The following is a 21,035-nucleotide window of genomic DNA, read 5'->3' on the forward strand; positions in this document are numbered from 1 at the left end:
GGGCCGCCTCTCCTGCCCGACGGTGCAGGCAGGGGCTCCCCGCGCTGCCTGCGCGGCGGGGCGGGGCGGGGCGGGGCCGGGCGGCTGCTCCTCCCGGCCGCCGGGGGGCGCTGCGGCGCGGGCGGCGGCGGGCCGAGGCGGCAGCATGGCGCAGCCGCCGCCCTTCGCCGGGCGCTTCCCGCCGCCGCCGTTCCGGGCCTTCCCGCCGCCGGCGGGGCCTTTCCCGCCGCCCGCCGCGCCTTTCCCCGGCCCCGCCGCCCGCCCGGGGCCCTTCGCCGTGGCGGCAGCGGCGGCGCCCCCGCCCTTCCTCCTGCCGCCGCTGCCGCCGCCGGCCGGGCCCGAGGGCGACGCGGGGCCGCGCTTCCCGCCGGGCGGCGGCCCCTACTTCCCGGCGGCTCCTCCGTTCCCGCCGCGGCCGGTGGCTGAGGAGGAGGCGGCGGCGGCGCAGCGGCAGCAGGACGAGCTGTGGCTGTCGCAGTTCCTGGGCCGGCGCCGGGCCGCCCCCCCGCCGCCGCCGCCGCCCGCCGGCGCCAGCCCCGGCAGCGCCCGGGAGCTGGCGGTGGAGGCGCTGGGGCTGGTGGCGCGGCTGGCCGCGCTCTGCCGGGCCCTGCGGCGGCGGGAGGCCGAGGGGGACGAGGCGGGCTGGGCCCAGGCGCGGGAGGAGGCGGAGGCGGCGCGGCGGGAGCTGCGGGAGGTCGTGCGGCCGCTGAGGGAGCCGGGCTACCGGGAGGCGCTGCGGAGGAAGGCCGAGAGGGCGAGGAAGAGGAGGCTGCGCCTGCAGCGGAGGAAGCAAGAAGCCAGGGCAGCCAAGGAGGAGGAGGCGGCCCGGGCCGCCGAGCGGGAGGCCAGGATCGACCAGTGGAGGGCCAAGTGCATCCAGGAGGTGGAGGAGAAGAACCGGGTACGGCCCCGAGCGGCCTCGTCCTGCCTCCCCCAGCCGCAGTGCGGCCTCCCGGGGCCTCCTGCCTGTCCCTCCGGGGCGCAGGGCAGCGTGGCGGAGCTGGGGGAGGCCTGCCGGTAACGGGCTCAGGGTGGGCTGTGCCCGCCCGGCACCTGGCTTTGGGCCCCACGGTGCAGTAGGTGCCACCTGGGTGCTGCACGGGTTTGGCTTGCTCGGAGACGCGCTGTTTCCGAGGCCTGCAGCCCTGCTTCTTCCTTAAAAACCTTGGTGGGCATCTCAGCTTTGCCACACTCACGTCCTCGGCCTTGCCAGTTGGGGTTTAAGTGGTTTCTGGACTCTCGGTTGCGTGCGGAGGTCTTCCTCTCTGGTCCCAAGCTGTCGGCCTGCTCCACGCTGCTCACAGCTACCCTGCGGTGGGCAGCGCCATTTCAGTAACCATAAGCCTTGCCTGCTGGCTTCATCCTTGTAAAGCTTGTTGTTTGCAAGCTTTTCGGTCTCACCGGGAAGTAAAACAGCTCCAAAGCAAAAAAAAGAAAACTTTGGGTTTGCTGGGAAGTGCTGTAGCACCTTTGCGTTGGCTGTTGGCTAAAGAGCTGCTCTTCTGCTGGTGCTAAGTCTGCCACTGGGATGGTACAGAGCAGCTGTTGGGAAAGGTTTTGCGTTCAGACTGTGGCATGTTAATGGTCTTTAATAGCTGAGGTGTAGAATCGGGCTGGCTTATGTTTATTGTTAATGTTTTTCCTAACTTTCTGTGGTTAAAGGTTATCAGGCTTTATGAATTCATTTCACGAATTCAATTCATTTGGCCCAAATTTATGAGTTGCTCAGCATTCTTTTTTTGTTTCCTGAAGTCTACCGTGTTTTAGCTTTTTCATAAAAAGGCGAGGTTGGATGGTTGACTTACTTCGTAGTAACACAGCCATAGCAAGTTTATTCTGATCTCCAGTGTTTTGCTAACCTTTTTGAAAGTACCATTTCATTCTTGTCTACGTGGGATATCTCACACATCATGTTTGGGTTTTTTTCTTTCTTGCACAGGAACGAGAACTTAAGGCTGCTGCAGACAGTGTCTTATCTGAGGTACGGAAGAAACAAGCAGACACAAAGAGGATGGTGGACATCCTGCGTGCATTAGAAAAGCTTCGGAAACTGAGAAAAGAGGCCGCTGGCAGGAAAGGTTAACAATGAGATTTTTACCAAACTTTTTTAATTGCACACACAGGAAATTAGATGATGTACGTGCCCTGTGCTGACTAGCAAGGTGCAGCTTGAAAAAGCTGTTTCTTTATTAGTGATCTTAGTTATGTTGTTATGCAAGAAGAGCTATTAAATGCTGAATGCAGTGGTTGTGTTCCTAAGTTTCTAAGCTCTTTCTTGATTGAAGAATTATTCCAGTAAGATCGTTGTTAGCAAGGTTAAGCTCATGTTCCTCTGAGATTTTGCCAGCTCCGCTCTCAAGTCTGGTAACAGAGCCCCTCTGAATTTGAAAATTTAAAATTAATTCTCTTTCTGTTTAGGTGTTTGTCCACCCCCCTCAGCAGATGAAGCATTTGAAAATCAGGTGGAGAGTCTCAAAACATTGCTCAAAAATCGCACAGAGCTGTATGAAGCTGAGGAGAGAGCATTAAGAGTTATGTTGGAGGGAGAACAGGAGGAGGAAAGGAAGAGAGAAATGGAAAAGAAGCAGAAGAAGGAAAGGGAAAAACTACTACAGCAGAAACTCGAAATTGATTCCAAGCTGTTTGGGGATCCAGGTAAATTCTGCATGCCATACTTAACAATATTTTTCCACACCCCCATCTCATAGACACTGGGTTTAAAATGCAGGCACAAAAATAGTTGAGAAAGAATTCATCCACTGGAGTAATGTATGCTCTGAGGAAAAGATGGGATAAAAGTAGTGTGCTGTTAACACATGTGATGTAAGAAGAACTGTTTAGCTCTTCAGCGTAGACTGCAGTATATCTCAAGCTGATTTCATAACGTTTTGCAAGAAGAGGTTGTAGATTAAGGTGAGGTGAGAATAAACAGAATAGACTGAAGACTTCCAGCACCCAACAGATGCTTTAGTCTGGTGATTTGGTGAGCGCGACTCGGATAATCTGTAAAGATTCATTGTCCGTATGTTGCCCTTGTTTAGAGGATGGAGGCAGGAAAAGTTTTGCTAGTCTTGACTTGCCTCCAACAGCTCTGGTAAGGATGAGGAGACGTGCAAAACATGTAAATAGTCCTTAATATATTACACAGGGAAGTGATTTCCAGTTATAGCTGGGGAGCAGCAAATGAGTTGGCAAATTTGGGGCTTCTAAGACTTAATAGAATCAAAGGTCTTTCTGGTTTATTGAGCGATTTCTATGTTTATGTTTTAACAGATGAATTTCCTCTAGCCCATCTACTGCAGCCCTTCAGAGAATATTACTTACAAGCTGAGCATTCTGTAGCAGCCCTAATCCAGATCAGGTAAAACCAAACAAAGTCTTTATTATCAAAGATGACAAGTATTGTTTGTTGAGATTGTAAAATTATGGTCCCTTTTGGTTTGTTAACTTCCAAATATGGTTATGCGATGAATTGTGCTGGGTTTTTTTCAGCTAAGGATCAAGCTTCTCGCTTGATAGAGTTGTATCCAACAGATGCCCGTGTGAGGCAGAGTGCACTTCCATGCATAGCCATTCCATTGAATAGAATAGTACATATAATTTTCACATTTATGTTTTGAAAAACAAGTTTCAGAGTACAATTTCTAGTGTTTTGTGTATTGATCAGTATGGAAAAATACCCGTGTGGGTATATAACAAATCTTATTACCAGACTCGTACCAGCTCTCCTCTCAAACAATGCTTTCTCTGTTAAAGGCATGAATGGGATCAGTACTTGGTGCCAGCTGATCACCCCGAAGGAAGCTGCATCCCTCCTGGATGGGTTCTTCCGAGTCTCCCCACAAATGACACTTGGGCCACTGCTGTCAGATAATTTAGGAATAAATTATTTTAACACTGGAGGACTGTTTCATTATAATTGCGTGTGTAAATATGAGAGGGTCCGAAGAGGAAGTCCCATCCTCCGTTTTGGTAGCCTCTTGAAGAAAAGTGTAAGAACTGTTTTTGCCATCTGACTCTGCAGGGAAATACTTGAGCAAGCCCAAAGCTGCTAGGCCTCTCGTGGTACGGAATTACAATCCCGCTGCGAGTTTTTGTTAACAAATCTCAATCTTAATAAAGAAATGTTGCTGACGAGGGTATTTGTGCCAGTATTAACATCCTATTTTTAGTGGCTTTTATCTTCATAAGCCTAAATCCAGATGATGAAATCTCCAGAAATAGAGAAGTTTTAAAAAAAGAGGAGATCATTAGTAAACATGTTTTTCTTCTTCAACAAAGCATGTCAAGCATCACTGTCAAAATAGTTCCTGTATTTGTGTGTGTAGAAACGAACCTATTACAAGTTTAAACAAATTCTGAAGTACAAACAAGACAGGGTTTTTCGAGGTTGATTAAAGCAGCTGTTGACATTTTACTTCTGTGGACTAAAACTGGTTCCACAACATGGAAAAAAATTCCCATTTGTGGTGAAATAGGTCAGACAGCCGTGTGAATATATATAAATTTGATGAATAAGCCTGCTGGAAAAAAAACCAGTAAAATCTGAAGTCTGACCTACTGTAATTGTTTTTGCCTGTATAGCTATTTTTGTATAGGGTCAGATCATGTATATAGTTTTTGACTAAAAAATGTGGCTCTATTTTGTAAGTTGGTTTTTGTACAGAATAAATAGAGAAAAATGGATTTTTTTTTTTTGTTTGAAGCGTTTTTACTCCGAGGGAGAGATTTGGTTTAGCACTTGGTATCAAATGCGACTCCAGTGTGGAGAGAATTGCCGGCAAAAGGTTTGTGTGAAGCAACTTCTCCCTCCTACGTGGTGTCAGAGGCATCTGATTCAAAGCCTTCCGTGTTCTGGAGAGTTTGCTTGAAACAGTGACGGGCCATATGGGTTTGGGGCTTTGCCGGGCTACGCAGATTGTCGTGCCATCTTTCCAGAGCTGCAGTCGTTACTCTTGCTTAGCCCTAATGTGTGGGAATGGATTTAATCTCCTCAATTCGTTACCTCCTTGGATCACAACATTCTGTAATTCATGGAGGAGGCAACATGTAATTGCCTAACTTCAACGCTGGGGCCTTATATGTAATGTTAATAGTTTCTTGGCTGAAGCTTTGCATTGATTTCTGTTAGTTAGAGCACACAAGCTAGTAATTTTTGGTAGAGTTAGAATTAATCTGGGTGCAGAAGTTTGCAGTTCTTGTTCATGTGTATATCGCCTACTATAGCACCCCAAAATACAAATTACCGTGAAGTCCTCTGGAGGTAAGGGTTCTGATTTGCGTGTCCCTACATCCTCCCATCCCTACCGTCACTTGTAGCATCTCTTTATTCCAGGACCTGTGGCTGGGTCAGATCCTGGGGAGTCTTACCTGATAAAAAAACCAAAAGTTCAAATAGCATAAAAACAACTGCAAAAACAACGCTTTCAGTTCAGGAAGCTTAGTGACCGGAGGATGCTCTGCTTAAATAGTTAGGCTCCTTATCCTGTCAGCATGTCTGATGGGACAGGCTAACTGCTTAAGCTACGATAATCTTAAAACTGTCAAAGTCAGATGCTTGTCTGACACCGCAAGAATTTAAAGAACTGAGCAGCAGATAAGCAGGCAGCGCAGAAGCAACCCCGCTCTCCCCGCCCTGCGAGAAGAGCTCCATGATTTCGTCTGACGGTAAGGATAACTTCATATTGTTAATAAAAATAGGGCTTGAAAATGCCAGCGGATGATGTACGTTTAGGCATATTTCAATCCCTCGTGCTTTCTGTGGTTTGTTCTACGTATTTGCTCTCGTCTGATGACGTCTACGTTAAAATGGTTTATATTTTTAGTGAGGAAGATGTTGAAGCCACAGATCGAAGAGGAATGTTTAAAATCGTAACTCATAAAATACATGGAGACAGGGTATTAATTCTTAAAAAAAACTTGTGTATTCAGATTTAAGATTCAAGTTTGTCTGAGTATAGTAATGATTTTTGAGTTTAAAAAAAATCATTATAGCCCAGAAGAAAAGAGGGGTTGGCTATGAGTTTCTGAGACTCATTTGTATCCTATTCCTTCCCTGGTCCTAGTGCAGTTCAGGTCTCTCATGCTTTTAAGGCGCATCCTCTTCCTGACGGGAATTTGTTTGCCAGCCTGTGTTTCTGATGTGAAAGCAGGCAGGGCTGGCGTGAAGCAGGTGAGGTCAGAACCCTTGTAGGAGTTGCTTTTTGGTGTAAGTTGGTGTTTACGACTGATCCTCTTTTATTCTTGTCTAGTAGCGTTTTCGTCCTCATCGCTCCTCACCCCAACGTACTTCTTTTTTTCTAAATAGCGATTTTGGGAATTAACACTTGTGGGAGCCTTTCTCAGAGCATAGTATTTATGCAGTGAAATACAGTGAGATACGGTACCATAATCTCTCCGTATTTTCTTCGTGGTGGCTTAAGACACATTCACTACCCATCTCCATCCCTTAAAGTGGCGTTTAAAACCAAGTAAAACTGTTCTAGGTGACGGACAACGAGATACTCTTTTCCTTTGCACCTTTGTACCGCACAGCTTTTGGGAAGAGCTGATTTACAGCCTAAGCTGCAAGGAGGGTCCGTCCCTTTTGCAGGCAGGGGCTGCCCGGCCACGCGGAGGACTTGGAGAAAGCTGGGGGAAAGTGGCTTCACTTACAGATGCGTTTCACGCGTTGTCTTTGTCAGTGCTGACGTGGATTGTACCTTACGCTGAGCCCTCTTAGGCTGGGGAGCAGATGGCCTGGCTCCGTGCCGGCTCCCAACATGTTGCATGTGTCGCGTGTTAGCAGCAGTACACGTGCGGGAGCCGCAAAGCTGGTTAGGGGCTCTGCCTGCGCTACAGCCCCGGGTATTAAAGCCTCCTGGCATAAGCAGGCGAGCAACAACTCTTGTACTTCTGATAAGAGCGAGCGAGTTGAAGCGAGTGCTTCTGCGTGTCGCTCTTTGTGGTCTAGAGGCAGCTTGTTAGTCCTTTGCTAACACCAGAAATGAGCTCGAATGCCATTTCCCATTATAGACCCTTATTTTTGCATTAAACTTAACAGGCAGCTTTACTTGATACGTTCGTCTGCTTATTTTCTTTTTGTGGAGTGTCGTAGAAGCCATTGTCGTAGAATTGTCGTAGAAGCCATTGCTTTTTAAAGGAAAAAAAGATCAGTAAAAGCGCTTAGGGATGGCACACCAAGTATTTACGGTTTGTGTCCCGAGAACGGCTGCCGCTTTGGGATGAGCAGGCACAGGCTGCAGGTACCAGAGCTTGATGGATTACTGACCATTAGCTCTCACCAATTGACAATATATAAAGGAAATTATTTTGCACGCTGTTGTCGCAGGGAAGCTGAGGATTCGAGGCTTCATGCAGCAAGTAGTGGCTTTTTACTAAATTCAGACATTTATGCAGAGCTGATGGCTACGCTATTGCAGTAATATTTTCCATGCCACCATTCCCAGCTCATCAGAAATTTTTCTCTCCCCTGCTATTCCTGATCTAAAAAACATCACCGCACTTAAAATGACTCGATGGTTCTTAAAAGCTAATCTGGCCTTAAAATGGCTCGTTCGAGATCCCGCTAACACCAAAGCTTGCCTGATGCACCAGCCTCCTTGTCTGGCTCTCGGTAAGCTGCTGCGGTGCTGGAGGGGATGCCCTCGCCCCAGCTCCCCCCGGCTGCTCCGTGTGATGGCTTAGCAGCACGCGGCCGCAGGCATAAGCTCCACGACCACGGGTGCTCTTGGGTCACGCAGAGGGAGGAGACCTGCGAGGTGTCCTCCTTGGCTGTGGTTTCTGCCTCTGTAACTGGAAAAAGTGCTTGGTCCGTCCCCAGCTTGGGAAAGGGAGCGTGCGATGGGCAGCGGAGGGAGAGGGGTGGCAGGAGGAGGGATGGAAAGCAGCGGGGCATGCATGGAGGTGGAAGTGGAGCAAAAAAACGCTCAGGATCTCTGCCAAATGGAGCTGTAAGCATGATCAGGTCCTGCTGGCTGAAGCTCAAAATAGCAAAGGTTAGTTCAGACAAATCTTCCCGGTATCAGTAACTAAGATCTTGCAAACCTGGGCATTGCACACAGCGGTTTTTACTCGGCTGGCAGTGTCTCTAAGGGCTGCGTTCCTTTTACCAGCATCACTTGAAATAGCTCATCTTTCTCTCCTTTCACTCAACTTAAAAGGTGCTAGTCCTGCCTTTTACAGTTTTGTTTCATCCCTTCCTCTGGCAGCAAGAAATCAGGCAGCGGCGATGAGCTACCTGGATGACGTTCCCTTCCGGACGGCCAGGAGCCTCGACGGGGACTCTGGAGGAGAAACCACTTTAATCACCGCCCCGGCCATCGACCTCCCTGACTGCGCCGACATCCTCATGAGCACCATGGTGAGTCGCCTCTGCTCGCGTCTGTGCCCGGATTCGCTTCTGGAGGGATGCTCAAAGGCATGTCAATGGTGTTTGCCTTTTCTTGTGAAAGAAGGGAAGGAAAACCTCTCCTCCTAATTGATCTCCTCTTAATTGGCTGGTTTGCAGGAGTGGGAGGAGGTGAGGATGATTGGTGGTGGGTGGGAGTGAGGAAGGGGTAGGTTTGGGGTTGGTTTTTTTTTTTTAATCCCGTCCAAGCAGGAGGGTTGGGTCTTTCTGGGATAGGAGGACAAACTCCAGGCTCTGCTCTGGGATTGTTTTCTAGTCTGGAATCACCACTCTTCTCATTTATTAGTAATATTTATTAAATATTTATTAATAAATCTAACAGAGATGTAAGCAGGCAACTCTACCTGTGCTGGCAACATATATATATATATATATATATATATATATATGATATGTATATATATATAAAAAATATCCTGTGGCGCTTTGTGATCTTCCACATTGCTGAGTCCTAAACTGCTTTTGAATCTACACCTATTGCTGTAACAGCTCTGTCACCAATTTTAAACCCTGTCACAGCGATTCGAAGGAGCGATCTGTGTTCTGGAAGGAGGTAGGAAGCCTTTCCCTGTACGATTGCACTGAAAGCATGGAGTCAGCTCTCCGGGCTTACGGGTAGTGCTAGCACAGCTCCAGTCGAAGACGATTTCAGAAATACTTTGTGTGTTCAGCCTTAAGTAGTCTCACCCGTAGATGGGGTCAGTGCACTTGACGGGGGGAAGGTGATCTGGGTGATCCCAAACAGCCCCTGCTCCTGGTGATGGGTGAACCAGCAGTAAACCCCACATCTGGCTTTTCGCTAGCTCAGCCTTGCTCATCCTCCCCCAAAAATGACACATCCCAAATCTGCAGGACATGTTTAACGCGAAGAGTCGCCGTGTTGTTCATTTTAAGCAATTCTCCAAAGGGAATTTTAATGCACGCACATTTTGCCACCTGTGTAGAAGCAGGTGATGGTCTGCATGCCCATGGACCAGCTGAGGCGGTCCACCACCCTGTCCCATCCCGGGAAACCCCCAGTCCCGGGTTTCTCCCTGGTCAGGGACGTGTCGGTGCTCCCCGCCGAGGCCAAGCCATTGCGCTGGTGGTCCGGGCTGATCCTTCTGGAGGCAGGTGGTGGTGTTTTCCTCGGGGAGGCTGGTTTGGGTCCACAGCTGACAAGTGGCAGGGAGCAGTAAAAACAGCATTCCTGGGCTGTGAATGTACTTGCCTGCCCGTCCAAAGGAGACCTTGTTTGGAGAGCTCTGGGACGGGCAAGGCTTGTTTGTTCCAGGAAAACCCTCAGATTTCAAACACGCTTATATTTTAAGCCAGGCTACGTGGAAATGACGACTCTGTTCTGGGACTGGCTGAGCCCCTGGTGCCACCAGAGACTCCCACGGCTGGTCCTGCCTCTGCCCAAGGTGGCATCTCCCCCCTTGGTGGCTCCTGAGCCCCCGTGCCTGATGTGGCTCTGCCAGGTGCCACTAACGGGTGCTGTCCCCTTCCACAGCAGCCAAACTGACACAAAGCCACCTCTGAGCATAAGACACCTATCAAAAGAGTTGCAGATACAACTTAAAATAGTAATAACTTCGTAGCCAGATTTTTTTCAAGTATAAATTTGGGGATTGCCTATAGGGATGAGGCTGGCACTGCCGAATCCTACAGCCCTAGTGCCCACAGCCAGCCCTGATGCTCAGGGAGATAGGAGCCGGTATGGGAGGGATGCAGCCTTAAGGTGCCCTCATCAATCACAGAATCACAGAATCATATAGGTTGGAAAAGACCTTTAAGATCATCAAGTCCAACCGTTAACGGAGCACTTGAGCGGAGCGTGGTTTGCTCCGTGCCCTGTGGTCTGGTTTCAGATAACCTCACCAGCTACTTCTTGCTCTCCTGCAGCATGACTTCTCGCTGGAAAGAAAAGTGCTTTACTGGGTCGAGGTGGCCTCTCAGCAGCAGACCTCCCGGCATCGGGTCACCTCCGAAGTCGTCCCCACGGCTCCGCCGTGCTGGCTGCTGCTGGTGGACCCCGCTGACAGCTACGGGGGGAGAGCGCGGGATGGGGCGGTGCGGCGCTGCGTCAGCCTGAGCGCTGCCGACAGCAGCTACGGGCACGCCAAGGGCAGAGGTGCCTTGTCCGACACCGAGAGCGAGACCTGGCACTCAGAGGAGGATGAGTACTCGGAGGATGACGAGTACTCCTCGACCTCCTGGGAAGAGAACGACAAGGATGAAAAAGCTTCCAGGAGGAGAAACGCAGGGAGAGCTGCGCTTTCACGTCCCAGCTTTTACCAGACCCGACCAAAAACATCGCCCGGCTTGCTGGAGCCCTCGCCGGAGAACGGTGACCACAACCCAGCCAGTCCGGACCCGAGCAAGCAGAGGAGATCCATGGTGATATTTAACAACATGAAGAACGAGCTGGAGGCAGCCAGGAGGAAGCTGGCTGCTTTGGTGCATCCTTTGAACAGAGCTGCTGCGGAGAGCAGAGGGGTCCCGGTGCCACGGCCGCTCCCCCAGTGCCCCCGCACCAGCCGCAGCGTCAAGTACGGGCCAGCCCCGCACGCGTCCCAGCTGGGGACCTTGGTGCCAGCTCCTCCGGCCGCGGCCGCGCCGATCCCCCCGATCAAACGGCATAAGCCCACGGTGCCGGTGAGGTGTTTTCTTCTGGTAGCCCTTTGCTGGTCGCTGAGACAGGTGGGGGGTGGAAGGCGTTGAATTGGTCCCATTTGCTGGGGTCTGGCCAGCAAAATGGAACCGAAATGCGGCTTTGGGAACACTAAACCCATGAGAAATTGCTGACGAGTTTTCATAAGAAGTGAAGGAAGGGGGGGTTACCAAGGTCTAAAGGCAAGCTTTCTGGGAGGATGTTTACTTGCGCTGTCCTAACCAAAACGTTTCTGTTTTTCCCGACAGCCAAGGCATCTTATTTGATTTTCAATTGAAACACTGAAAGAAAACCAAGTGAAATAACTTTTTTCCCCCTCTTTCCTCTCATTTTCCCCCTCTGACAGATATAAACAGGGTTTATGGGGAAATGCCCCTTACAGCCATCACAGCTGCTCCTCCTGGCAGCCCCAGATGAGAAGCTGGGGCTTGAATGGAGACAAAACGGGGCTGTTTCTGCGTCCCCTCTGCCCTGGGTCTCCCTCGTTACCTGTCCCCGTGCTTGCTGCCTTCCTTCACCCTGTTTTATAGCTGGAGAAGGCCACTTCACCTGACTCCTCTTGCAATATTGGTGTCCTTCTCTGTGGCAAAGGCTGTCTGCCTTTTTCTTAAAAGTCTAGGAAACTTTAGATTTCCCAGTCCTACTAGAAATACAAATCGTTTAATGATAGAGACAGTCATGTGAAGAGATGGAGTAAATATTGCTTTCCATCACTTTAAATCTGAATTGTGCCATGTTTTTTAAGAAATCACATCTCATCCAGCTACTTGAGAGATTTAGGAGATGAATTACTGAAAACCCGCAATTAAACCATTGGACACATAAAAGGCCGGGTTAATTATATGTAGTTGCATTAGACATAGGGTAATTAAGGAAAGGTGAAATGCCCGTGTGTATTTATACACTAAACAGCCGTTGCAACTAATTACTAATCCATTGCCCACCCTGCTCGGCTGCTGTTACGAATGGATCATGCCAAATACTAAAGCATTTGGTAAGCATTTCTATGTGCAAGGTCATTTCTGGAGGTGGCTTTGTAAGAGAAACCTAAATATGTCTGATAAACATCGCGGGCGTAAATGGGGCATCAGGGGAGCATCCTCCTGCCTGGGCTGCTGCATCGCCTGCCCGCGGGCAGCACTGCCTCTCGCTTGGCCGGCCGAGGACAGCATTTATTGCTGGAGACGTGACCAGGATTCCCCGGGAAAGGAACCTGCTTTTGCTCTCTTTGCCCCATGAACGTTCCTGAGCCCTGTTTTCTCTGATCTGTATCTATAGCTAAGCCTGGATTTAATTAAGCCCGGTCTCCTTTGAACCCTTAGGGGGTTTGTTCCATGTATGGGAATTTTCCCCTTCTGGAGAGAGCAAGCTAACTGCTGGCGTTTGAAAGCATTGCTTCAGCCTGGGTTGTTTAACAGCATTTCATGAGCAGGAGCAAGAAGAACATCTGCTGGTTTTTTTCTTGCAGTCCCTCAGCCCCTACGCCTGCCTCCCCCCTGCCTCCGCGCCTGCCTCCACGCCTGCGCGACCTCTCAGTTCCCACAGATCCCAGCAGGATTCGGCGGCTGACCTGCTCTCAGCGCTGAGCCAAGAGGAGCGGGACCTCATCGAGCCCGTAATAGCCTTGGGCTACCCCGCCCGCAAAGCCATCCTCACCCTCCAGAAGACTGGAAGGCAAAGCTTAAGTCAGGTTAGTGGAGCTGGCACGGTGCTGTGGAAAGCTTTTGGTAAAGAAAAGCTTGATTTTCATGGAGAAAGGGATGGCTGTCCTGCTTGGGGTGGCCTTCTGATGGCCTTGGATTTCCCACTTTGGTATCAGATCTCGGCTGACAGGCTTTTCCATGAGATCACACATCTGCACTTTTGCTGTAATAAAATAGCAATGAGTCGCCCTCAGCTTTTCAGCGAGTAGTATCGGCTGGGTACTGTTATCTGTTCAATCTGTTGTATGGAGCGTGGTGTCCTTTTGAAGTACAAATTTTGCCCCCGTATATGGAAACTTTTTGCACTTCATTTTTTCCCAGCTGTTAGATTCGTGTGATTATTGCCATGGCTCATCCTGTCAGAGCGGGACTGTACAAATACCCCAGAGATTTGTCTGGGCTCTCTCCAAAACACAAGTTCCCTGCATTGGAGCAACCAGGGACTCCGTGCAAGCATTGTGGCTGGGTCCCAGAGCTCTTTTCCTGAGGAATCCTCTATAATAACCTGGAATTTATTGAAAATAATTAACATACAACCTCTTCCTACCGCTGTTACGCGAGTGCATCACAGCCCGCTGTGCTACATCCCAGTTCCCGAGGTCTCTGCTTGTCCATACGAACCCTGTGGTCCAGGTGGGCTTGGAGCATCCGTGCCATGAGGGACGCTGCTGGCTCTGACCCTCTGGCTTGGCAAGCTTGGGGCTGGACCTGCCCATCCCAGCGGAGGATTTAATAGGGCTAAATTATCTAAGTAGCTCTTGCAGAGAGAGAAGGGGCTTGATCGCAGCTTAGCAAGAGGGATGTCCACCGGGCTGTCGTGCCGGGGAGCAGGAGCAGACCCCGGGCAGAGGTGTGAGCGGGCACGGCACCAAGCAGCCACGGCCGGGTGCCAGTCTCCTTCCCGTGCCCCGGGGAGCTGCCTGGGCTGCGTGGGCCAGCTCTTACCCGTCTGGTCGGTGCACGAAGCTGCTCTGCGGCTGAGTCATCCTGCAGCTTCTGGCTCCCTCCTGAGTCACCCCCAGCTGGACCAGCCTCCCCAGAACCTTGCTGGTGTTTCAGGCGAGCATCGCTGCAAGCCGAGGTGGGAAGGGAAGCTTTATTTCTTCAATTCGTAGAGGTTTCAACTAGGCAGAGGGAGATGGGCAGAGCCCAGCCCACGTTCTTTGCACAGAGCTGTGCAAGGGTGTCTTGTCGCAACTGCTGGCTTCAATATGAAGAAGCAGTGCATCCTATTAAGGATGGAAATGGGTACAGTCTGCTCCCTTATCCATAAGCACTGCGACTCCCATTCCCTTGGAGAAGAGAATAGTGCACCAGAATACAAGGTCCGCCTTATACCCTGTGCCTTCTTCACCAGCAGTTCCCATCTTTCCCATTTATGCCCAATACAGCCAAGATAAAACGTAAAGCCTAGCCCTTCGTGCGTCTCTTACAAGTACGAAACTACCAAATTAGGCTAAACCTTCCTGGAAAATATGTTTCAACTCAAGTTAAAAACAAGAGCTGTGGGCGCTCTTTATTGCTTGCTGGTGTCACGCGGGGTTTCAGTGTGTGACGATGACAGCTTCAGCTGTGAAGATTGATTGTAGTACCAGATGGTAGCCAAAAATCGCTCAATTTCTTTGCAGTGTCAAGTCAAACTGGCAGAGCCCACCCTGGTGGAGAAAGCAAGTCTGCTGCGTTAAATATGCGATGCCTTCTCAATTTTGGTGGAAGAGCCTCTCTAAAAGGCTCAAGCAGGGTTAGTTGCCCCCACGCGCCACAAGTTCATCATCCAGGATGTCGTGGCCAAGGGCTAAACCAAAAATGCATCATTGCATTTTGATCAATGATCATTGATCAATCAAAAAATGCATCGTTGATCCATGGAGCTCTCAATGCGCATGTGAGCTGAGACATGACGGAGGGCTGCAGCTGGTCAGCATCCATCTCCCCAAATAGCCATAAGCACGGGGTTCAGAGCAGGGCGTTCACCACGGGACACAGCCCACTGCACCAGCCACCTCCTGGCCGTGGGACGGGGAACCTCCTCCTATGGACTGCTGGACTCTTGTGAAGTCAATAATACAGCAAAATATATGCTCAGCTGTGCTTCCATAACGTGCTCCTGCCCCTTTCCTCCTGCAAAAGAACTTGCTGTCTTACCCCAATCATAGAATCACTACGGTTGGAAAAGACCTCTAGGATCATCTAGTCCAACTGTCAACCCAACACCTCCGTGCCTACTAAACCGTGTCCTGAAGTGCCACATCTACACGTTTTTTGAACTCCTCCAGGGATGGTGACTCCACCACCTCTCTGGGCAGCCTGTTCCAATGCTTGACACCCTTTCAGTAAAGAAATTGTTCCTAATACCCAATCTAAACCTCTCCTGACCAAGCGACAATCTAGATCTTCAGCACTTCCCACAAGCCTTGCGTCAGCCGTCCCCACCAGCAGTGGCTCCCCGAGCCTCTCCAACGCTGGTAGAAGTTGCGTTCTCCGTGGCGGCATTTGCGGCAGTGAGTCGAGCAGGGCTGTCTGCCGTGGTGCTGGCTGGGGTCTCCCTGTCCCCCCGGAGAGCCTCTGTCCCTGGAGGCTCAGCACCCAAGGGGTAGCGCCCACCGGGTTTGCGCATCCCTGGCTTGAACCCTGCCGTGAGACTGGGGAGATGTTTACCCTGTTCCTCCACGATGAAATCAGCACTGGGGTCTTTGGTGGTGTTTGCTTGTGGTTTTTTTCCATGCTAGCAGCTTATAGTCCATGGTCCGGGTGGGTCGGTGAAATGGTTGGTGGTAAGGCTTTGCTCTTCTTAAGCAGCAGGTTGCTGAAGCGGGGACCTCATGGGGACGGGCCTTTCTGATGGGCGTCAGCCAAAGTGGTACGAGGACATGGAAGATAAAACCCACAGGAGGAGGGATTTCCTTTAGGTCACGGTTCATGCTCAGCTTTGATGTGGAAAGCTACATCGCTGCACATAACATCAAGTAGCAGCAAACGAGGGAAGAGATAAATCAGCAGGTTACTGATCTACCAGAGCCTGGAGGTCTCTTCGCACACAAGCAGTTTGTGATGAGGTTATCGGGTTGGCCGTGTAGCGGATAAAGCCGAGCTCTCCAGGGGTGCCTGTGCTGGAGGAACTTCACGTCTAAGTGTGATAAGGAACCTCCTTGAGAGCTACAAGGGGAGAAGGAGCTTCAAGAGGGCAGTGGCACCTCCTCCTCCTCCCCAGCAAGCGGTGGGGCTGGTACTGGACCCAGGGGGTTTAGCAGGTCGTAGTATTTAAAAACCTGTTTTTGTTTAGTCTTCAGGATATATAGATATTATTTTTTTAATGATAAAAATCATGGAGTTGACAACAGCAGCAATTTCATGCTGGGCTTGAACAGCACGCCAGGCTGCCAGGGCTGGCCGTGAGCACGGCGAGCGGCTGTCCCTGCTGCGACAGGGCAAGAAAATACAGCGATGATCTGGGGTGTTTAGTTAGTGAGGTAACAAGGAAAATAAAAACAGGTTATGAATGCCAATGACCAATGACTCTCTAATTTTTGAGTTAATAAGCTACTCCTTAAGACTGACATTTCTTAAAACTCTTACTCTGCTCTTTAGCCAAACTAGATCAACTCAACGTTTGAGGGACTTCTTTGACTTTTTCGTATGTTTTATGGTCTTTTACTGAATCCTTCTCCTTGGCTATGGCAGTGCTGTGAAGGGTGGAGGTCTGTGTGCTGGTGGATCTGGGGAGAGAGGAATCAGCTTCTCCTTGGATGATGACAGCACAGCTTCGGGGAGACCCGTGGGATGTTTTTATTCCCCTTGCTATTCTATAGCTCATTTATTATTGTCTGTCCCATATGTTTTTGGACAGCGAATGATTCTCGTGGTATTTAAAAGATACCGCTGGGAATAGCGCTGTCAGCACTCCAAGAACAACGAGGAAAGCCAAAAATAACTGTTTACTTTCAGTAATGACAGCACACGGGTCTCCCCTGGGGTGGGTTTTGTGCTTGGACCCTGGAGCGAACCCGCGGGTGCCTGAACCCCAGCGCATCAAAGGGATGCCGGGTCGGCCAAGGGTAGACATCTCACCGGGACAGGCTCTGCTTCACCCCCCAGCCTGGAGGTCATTGCTTTGTGTCTCAGATGGTTCAGATATTTGGTTTGCTCCTCGTCCTCCCTCCGCCTTGTTCCTGTTCCCATCCTGGGAGGGTGGGGGGAACCGAGACGTTGTCTTCTCGCGGTGGGAGTCCTGCTGATGGGCAGGCTGCCGTGGCCGAGCATCAGACGGGAGCCAGCAGGACAGTTGTGCCCCAGGTCCGCTGCACGAGCATGTCCCTGGAAGGTGGCAAGGTGGGCTCCTGAATGCACTTGCACCCCATGTCTGCGAGATTGGATTAACCCTGGTTGTCTTCTTCTGCAGTTCCTGAGCTACCTGGGTGCCTGTGACCGGCTGCTGAAGCAGGGCTACGAGGAAGGGCAGGTGGAGGAGGCCATGGAAATGTTCCAGTACTCAGAGAAAAAGGTCAGAGCGGGGCGGCACAGCCCGGCCCTTTGTGCTGCGTCCTCTGGGCTCACTTTTCCAGCGGGCGGCACGCTCCCCTCCTCTGCCGCCGTCCCTCACGCAGGCTCCCGGCAGGTCAGACCCATTGCCCTGCAAGCAGTGAGCCCGCACTCGCGGCAGACCCCCGGGGCAGCGTCACCGTAAGGACCCCCCCAGGAAGGACACCCGCTCCGTCGCTGCTCTTCATCCATCCTCTCACCCCGCCGTGCAAGCCCCATGCTCGCTCAGCCCCGGCGCGGGGAATCCCCCACCCCGAGCCCACCAGCGCCCGCGCTCGCTACCTCCCTCCCGGCTCCCCCTTTGCGATCACCCCCCGGGGAGAAGAACCGTGGTGGCACACCGGGTGTTGGTCCCCATCACCAGTCTCCTCCTGGGGGTAGTGAAGAGCTGGGGTGGGAGAAAAACTGGTTGAACCTTGGGCTGGCGCTGTTTGACGTGGTGCTGACCGCGCTAGGATCGCTGGCTCACCGCTCGCTAGGGCTGCGGCAGCGGGAGGGCGCCCGGGTCTCGGCGTCGGGCAGGGGGTTATTTATTGAGGACGCGGCTCTGGGAGATGTGGTGGTGCTGGGGCCCAGCCCGAGCAAGGGGGGAAGCAGGACAAATTAATTCCAGCTTGCACTCGCTGCCTTTCCCCGGTTTCTTTATAACGCAGGCAAACACTTGCATGGAATTCATATTAAACTTTGTAAGGAATAAGTGAAGCTAGAGGGTGACTTTATTCAATATTTCTTATTTAAAAAGTTGATGCAAAGGCACACTTTTAAATGCTAGCAGTGGTACGTGTGCCCTCGCTCTGCTGTCGGCAGTGGCACCGGGAGTGCCCTTCAGCGGTAATACAACCCGGCCAGGTCGTCTGGCTGCAGCCTCGTCACCCAACGCCGTTTCTGCCGCAACTCTGCGATAAATCCGTCCTTAAAGCCCCGTGATAACATCACTCCTTTCTCTTCCTTCGTCCTCCAGGCAGCTGAGTTCTTGCATTTGTTAGCTCAGTTTAACGACATGGGGTTCCAGCAAAATGAAATCAAAGAAGTTCTTTTGCTTTGTGGGAATCAGAGGGAGAAGGCGCTGGAGGAGCTCGTGATGAAAACCCAGTGACCAGCACCCTGCACCCCAGGCACAGCTTCCCCTCTCCAGACCGGACCACCGCAGGGCTCGGCACACGCTTACCCTTCTGCTGCTCCATCCCCACCCCGAGCAGCGTGGCTCACCGGGCACAAACCTTCAGAGCACCAGCTCGGTGTCTCATCTCGTTTTACGGACATCCATCATACGCGTATTTGTCACTGTACTAAGGCAAAGGCTTTACAGGAGGAGTGTTTATCTCTTCACCCACACATCTCCACCCTTGATCATCTCAGCTGTTTAGATTAGAAGCAATAAGATCCAAACCGCCTTCGGCTTAGATTTTGCAAAACCCAAACCGCAGTTTTCTCCCTCCACCTGGGGTGACGGGTGTCGTGTTTTCAACTACAATCAAATGCGGATTCTTAAAATATTATATACATCAACAGAAAAGATTGTTTTCATAAAAACTGAAGGCTCCTGCAGAAACATTTGTTGGTCCTTGCTTGGGAAGAGTCTCAGCTGACTTAGTCATGGTTGAATATTGTAATTGAAATCCAGTCCGATCGCATTAGCTTCTCCTTTTAAACCAGAAACTTGAGAAAAAATACACGATTCAATGAGGGGAAGGAAAGAAAACAGGCTGCCCTTGCTCTAGAAATACATGAAGTTTATCCAGTGCAATGAAGAATGGCTTATGCAAGGGTTTGTGCTCGGGGAATTTCATGAAATCAGAACAGAGAGACGGGGAACGGCTCCGCTGCCCTCGTGCTCTGCCCAAATCAGGAAAGTTCAGGGGATGCTTCCCTAAACTGTGGAGACAGTGGCTCCAAAAGAAATTAAGCACAAATGTCAGGATCAGGAAAATCTGGATGCCTGGGAGAATTTTTTAATGTAACTGAAGGACGGAGAACGGGAGATTCAGATCACCTTATGGGATGTGTCTCTTGGCTTGGCAGTGGAACAGTGGACAGTGTTTTCACATAAAAGTATATTATTTTCCTGTGAATTAGATACAGATGTAATTTATTTGAGTAAAGATGGTTGGAGGGGCTCTTCTGAAATGTGTTTGTGTCTTTTCCTGTGAAAATGCCAACTGGCACGACCCAGCAGAGAAAATCCTTAATTAGTTGCATTAGTACCATTTTTCCATTGTATCCTTCCGAACGATCTCCCAGCCCAACGTACTGCCGTGGAGTTAAAACACCGCGTCCCTTCCCCGTGTGCCTCTAGCTGGGTGCCAAACACCAGCAGGACGGTACAGCCCTCCGTGGCCGCCTTCCTCCCCGCCTGCGTGCAACGAGGAAACTTGGCATCCAGGTCTTGGGGGACTTGACCCGTCCATGCCCAAGGATGCTTTATACCTTCTCTTTTTTAATGGCATTGAAAAGGAAAATGTGGCACCTTGTATGGCCAAGGGAGATATTTGTGGGGAGCTCACAGGCTCTTCCTGGAGCTCCCAGCCCTGTTTTTCCTCCAGCTTTCCCTTGGTTATACAAGCTTTTATTTTTGATACGGCCCTTATAAGGCAAGTCCATTCTACAGACAGCTTTTCATTACGTTCATCCTTGCCAAGATGATGTCACCTTAAAAAAGAAACTTGCAAAAGGTTAAACTGTGATTAGATAGATCGCTTTGCCTCGAACTGTAATCTTTGGCGGAGTAAACACCATGAAGATTGAAAGGGGAAGATAATGGTGCTGTGCTGGTGCCAGTAATGCGTTACGTTGAGGGCTAAATTCTGGTGGAGCGAAGCACATTTGCAGCGTCGTGCCCGCTCACTGTGCAAAGGCTGAGCAGCCTCTTGCTGTCGTTAGAGATTTGCTTGGTCCTGGCTCATCATTTTTTCCCCCCTGCTTGCAGAGGTAAGAACTGTATCTTTTTTCCTCCCTGTGCACCTAAAATTATCTTGCGTTAAAAGTAACAAAAGGTCTGGGTCGATGGATGCAAGCAATTGCTCCTCTCCCGGGAGCATCCGTGCCGCTCTCAACAGCGCCTGCCAAGACCTGCTCTTTGCCCCAGGTGCTACGCTTAAAATCTTAAAACCTTTTGCATTTTGTCGGCAAATACCTTTGTAAACCCCCGAGCTGTCAAAAAAACAGCGTGCGAAGGTCGGGGGAGAGGTTGTATCGCTTGGTGATTTCAGAGCTGAAGGGAAGGGGAGAGCCTGCCAAGTTCAGCTGTCCCGGGTTAGCCACAGGAGCCTGTCATAAATATTTTAGTAACAGAATTATTTTAACTTTATTTTAATGGAGGGTTTAAGCTGTTTGTTCAACTTAAAATGGTTTTAAAGCAGCGTGCTTCCATGTGCTGCTTTCAGTCAGGGGAAGACAGCGTGAAATGTTAATTGGCCTCGTCTAGGAAGGGAACAAGGATTTGAGTTGATGGGCTTTCTGCTGACAGTCCGCCCGAGGATAGCAACGCTGCTCGGCTAATGCAGCGCCCTGTGGAGCTGGGTGAGGTCCCCCAGTGTCCCCTGCCTCCCCCGTGCCACCGTCAGACCTGCACCTCCACGGCTGCGGTCCCCATCCCGGGGGTGACAGCGGGGTGGTGGCCCGGCCGAGTGGCAGAGGGCAAATGGGGACAAGGCTCATCAAGCGCTTTTCAATCCGGACACGGATGCGAGCTGGGGTTTTCTCGTGTGTTTTTGTTTGCGGTTGTGTTGTG

The 21,035-nt window shown here is 50.8% G+C and overlaps 2 protein-coding genes across 3 annotated transcripts; both read left to right on the top strand.

Annotated features, from left to right (window-relative positions):
- Positions 1-124: 124 nt before the first annotated feature.
- On the top strand, positions 125-4,686 carry PDCD7 (programmed cell death 7). Its single transcript, XM_075506349.1, has 5 exons — positions 125-901; positions 1,940-2,078; positions 2,419-2,655; positions 3,274-3,361; positions 3,757-4,686. Exons 1-5 carry the CDS (start codon positions 146-148, stop codon positions 3,872-3,874), a joined length of 1,338 nt encoding a protein of 445 aa, XP_075362464.1. The 5' UTR covers positions 125-145; the 3' UTR covers positions 3,875-4,686.
- UBAP1L (ubiquitin associated protein 1 like) lies at positions 2,607-19,415 on the top strand. Of its 2 annotated transcripts, XM_075506346.1 has the most exons (7): positions 2,607-2,655; positions 3,274-3,361; positions 8,211-8,362; positions 10,295-11,047; positions 12,532-12,753; positions 17,166-17,267; positions 18,267-19,415. In XM_075506346.1, exons 3-7 carry the CDS (start codon positions 8,231-8,233, stop codon positions 18,399-18,401), a joined length of 1,344 nt encoding a protein of 447 aa, XP_075362461.1. In that variant the 5' UTR covers positions 2,607-2,655; positions 3,274-3,361; positions 8,211-8,230; the 3' UTR covers positions 18,402-19,415. The 2 variants fall into 2 exon arrangements, with proteins under 2 accessions (XP_075362461.1, XP_075362462.1); XM_075506347.1 differs by lacking the exons at positions 2,607-2,655; positions 3,274-3,361 and adding an exon at positions 4,708-4,787.
- Positions 19,416-21,035: the final 1,620 nt, after the last annotated feature.

Source organism: Mycteria americana, chromosome 6, assembly GCF_035582795.1.
Source record: "Mycteria americana isolate JAX WOST 10 ecotype Jacksonville Zoo and Gardens chromosome 6, USCA_MyAme_1.0, whole genome shotgun sequence".
In the NCBI taxonomy this organism is placed as follows: Eukaryota; Metazoa; Chordata; class Aves; order Ciconiiformes; family Ciconiidae; genus Mycteria; species Mycteria americana.

Excerpts from the sequence above, each read along its gene's own strand:
- PDCD7 (XM_075506349.1), top strand. The coding sequence starts at position 146 with ATGGCGCAGCCGCCGCCCTTCGCCGGGCGCTTCCCGCCGCCGCCGTTC. Across the intron at positions 2,079-2,418 it reads AGAGGCCGCTGGCAGGAAAG|GTGTTTGTCCACCCCCCTCA; the intron begins GTTAACAATGAG and ends CTTTCTGTTTAG. Across the intron at positions 2,656-3,273 it reads CAAGCTGTTTGGGGATCCAG|ATGAATTTCCTCTAGCCCAT; the intron begins GTAAATTCTGCA and ends ATGTTTTAACAG.
- UBAP1L (XM_075506346.1), top strand. The coding sequence starts at position 8,231 with ATGAGCTACCTGGATGACGTTCCCTTCCGGACGGCCAGGAGCCTCGAC. Across the intron at positions 8,363-10,294 it reads ACATCCTCATGAGCACCATG|CATGACTTCTCGCTGGAAAG; the intron begins GTGAGTCGCCTC and ends GCTCTCCTGCAG. Across the intron at positions 11,048-12,531 it reads GGCATAAGCCCACGGTGCCG|TCCCTCAGCCCCTACGCCTG; the intron begins GTGAGGTGTTTT and ends TTTTTCTTGCAG.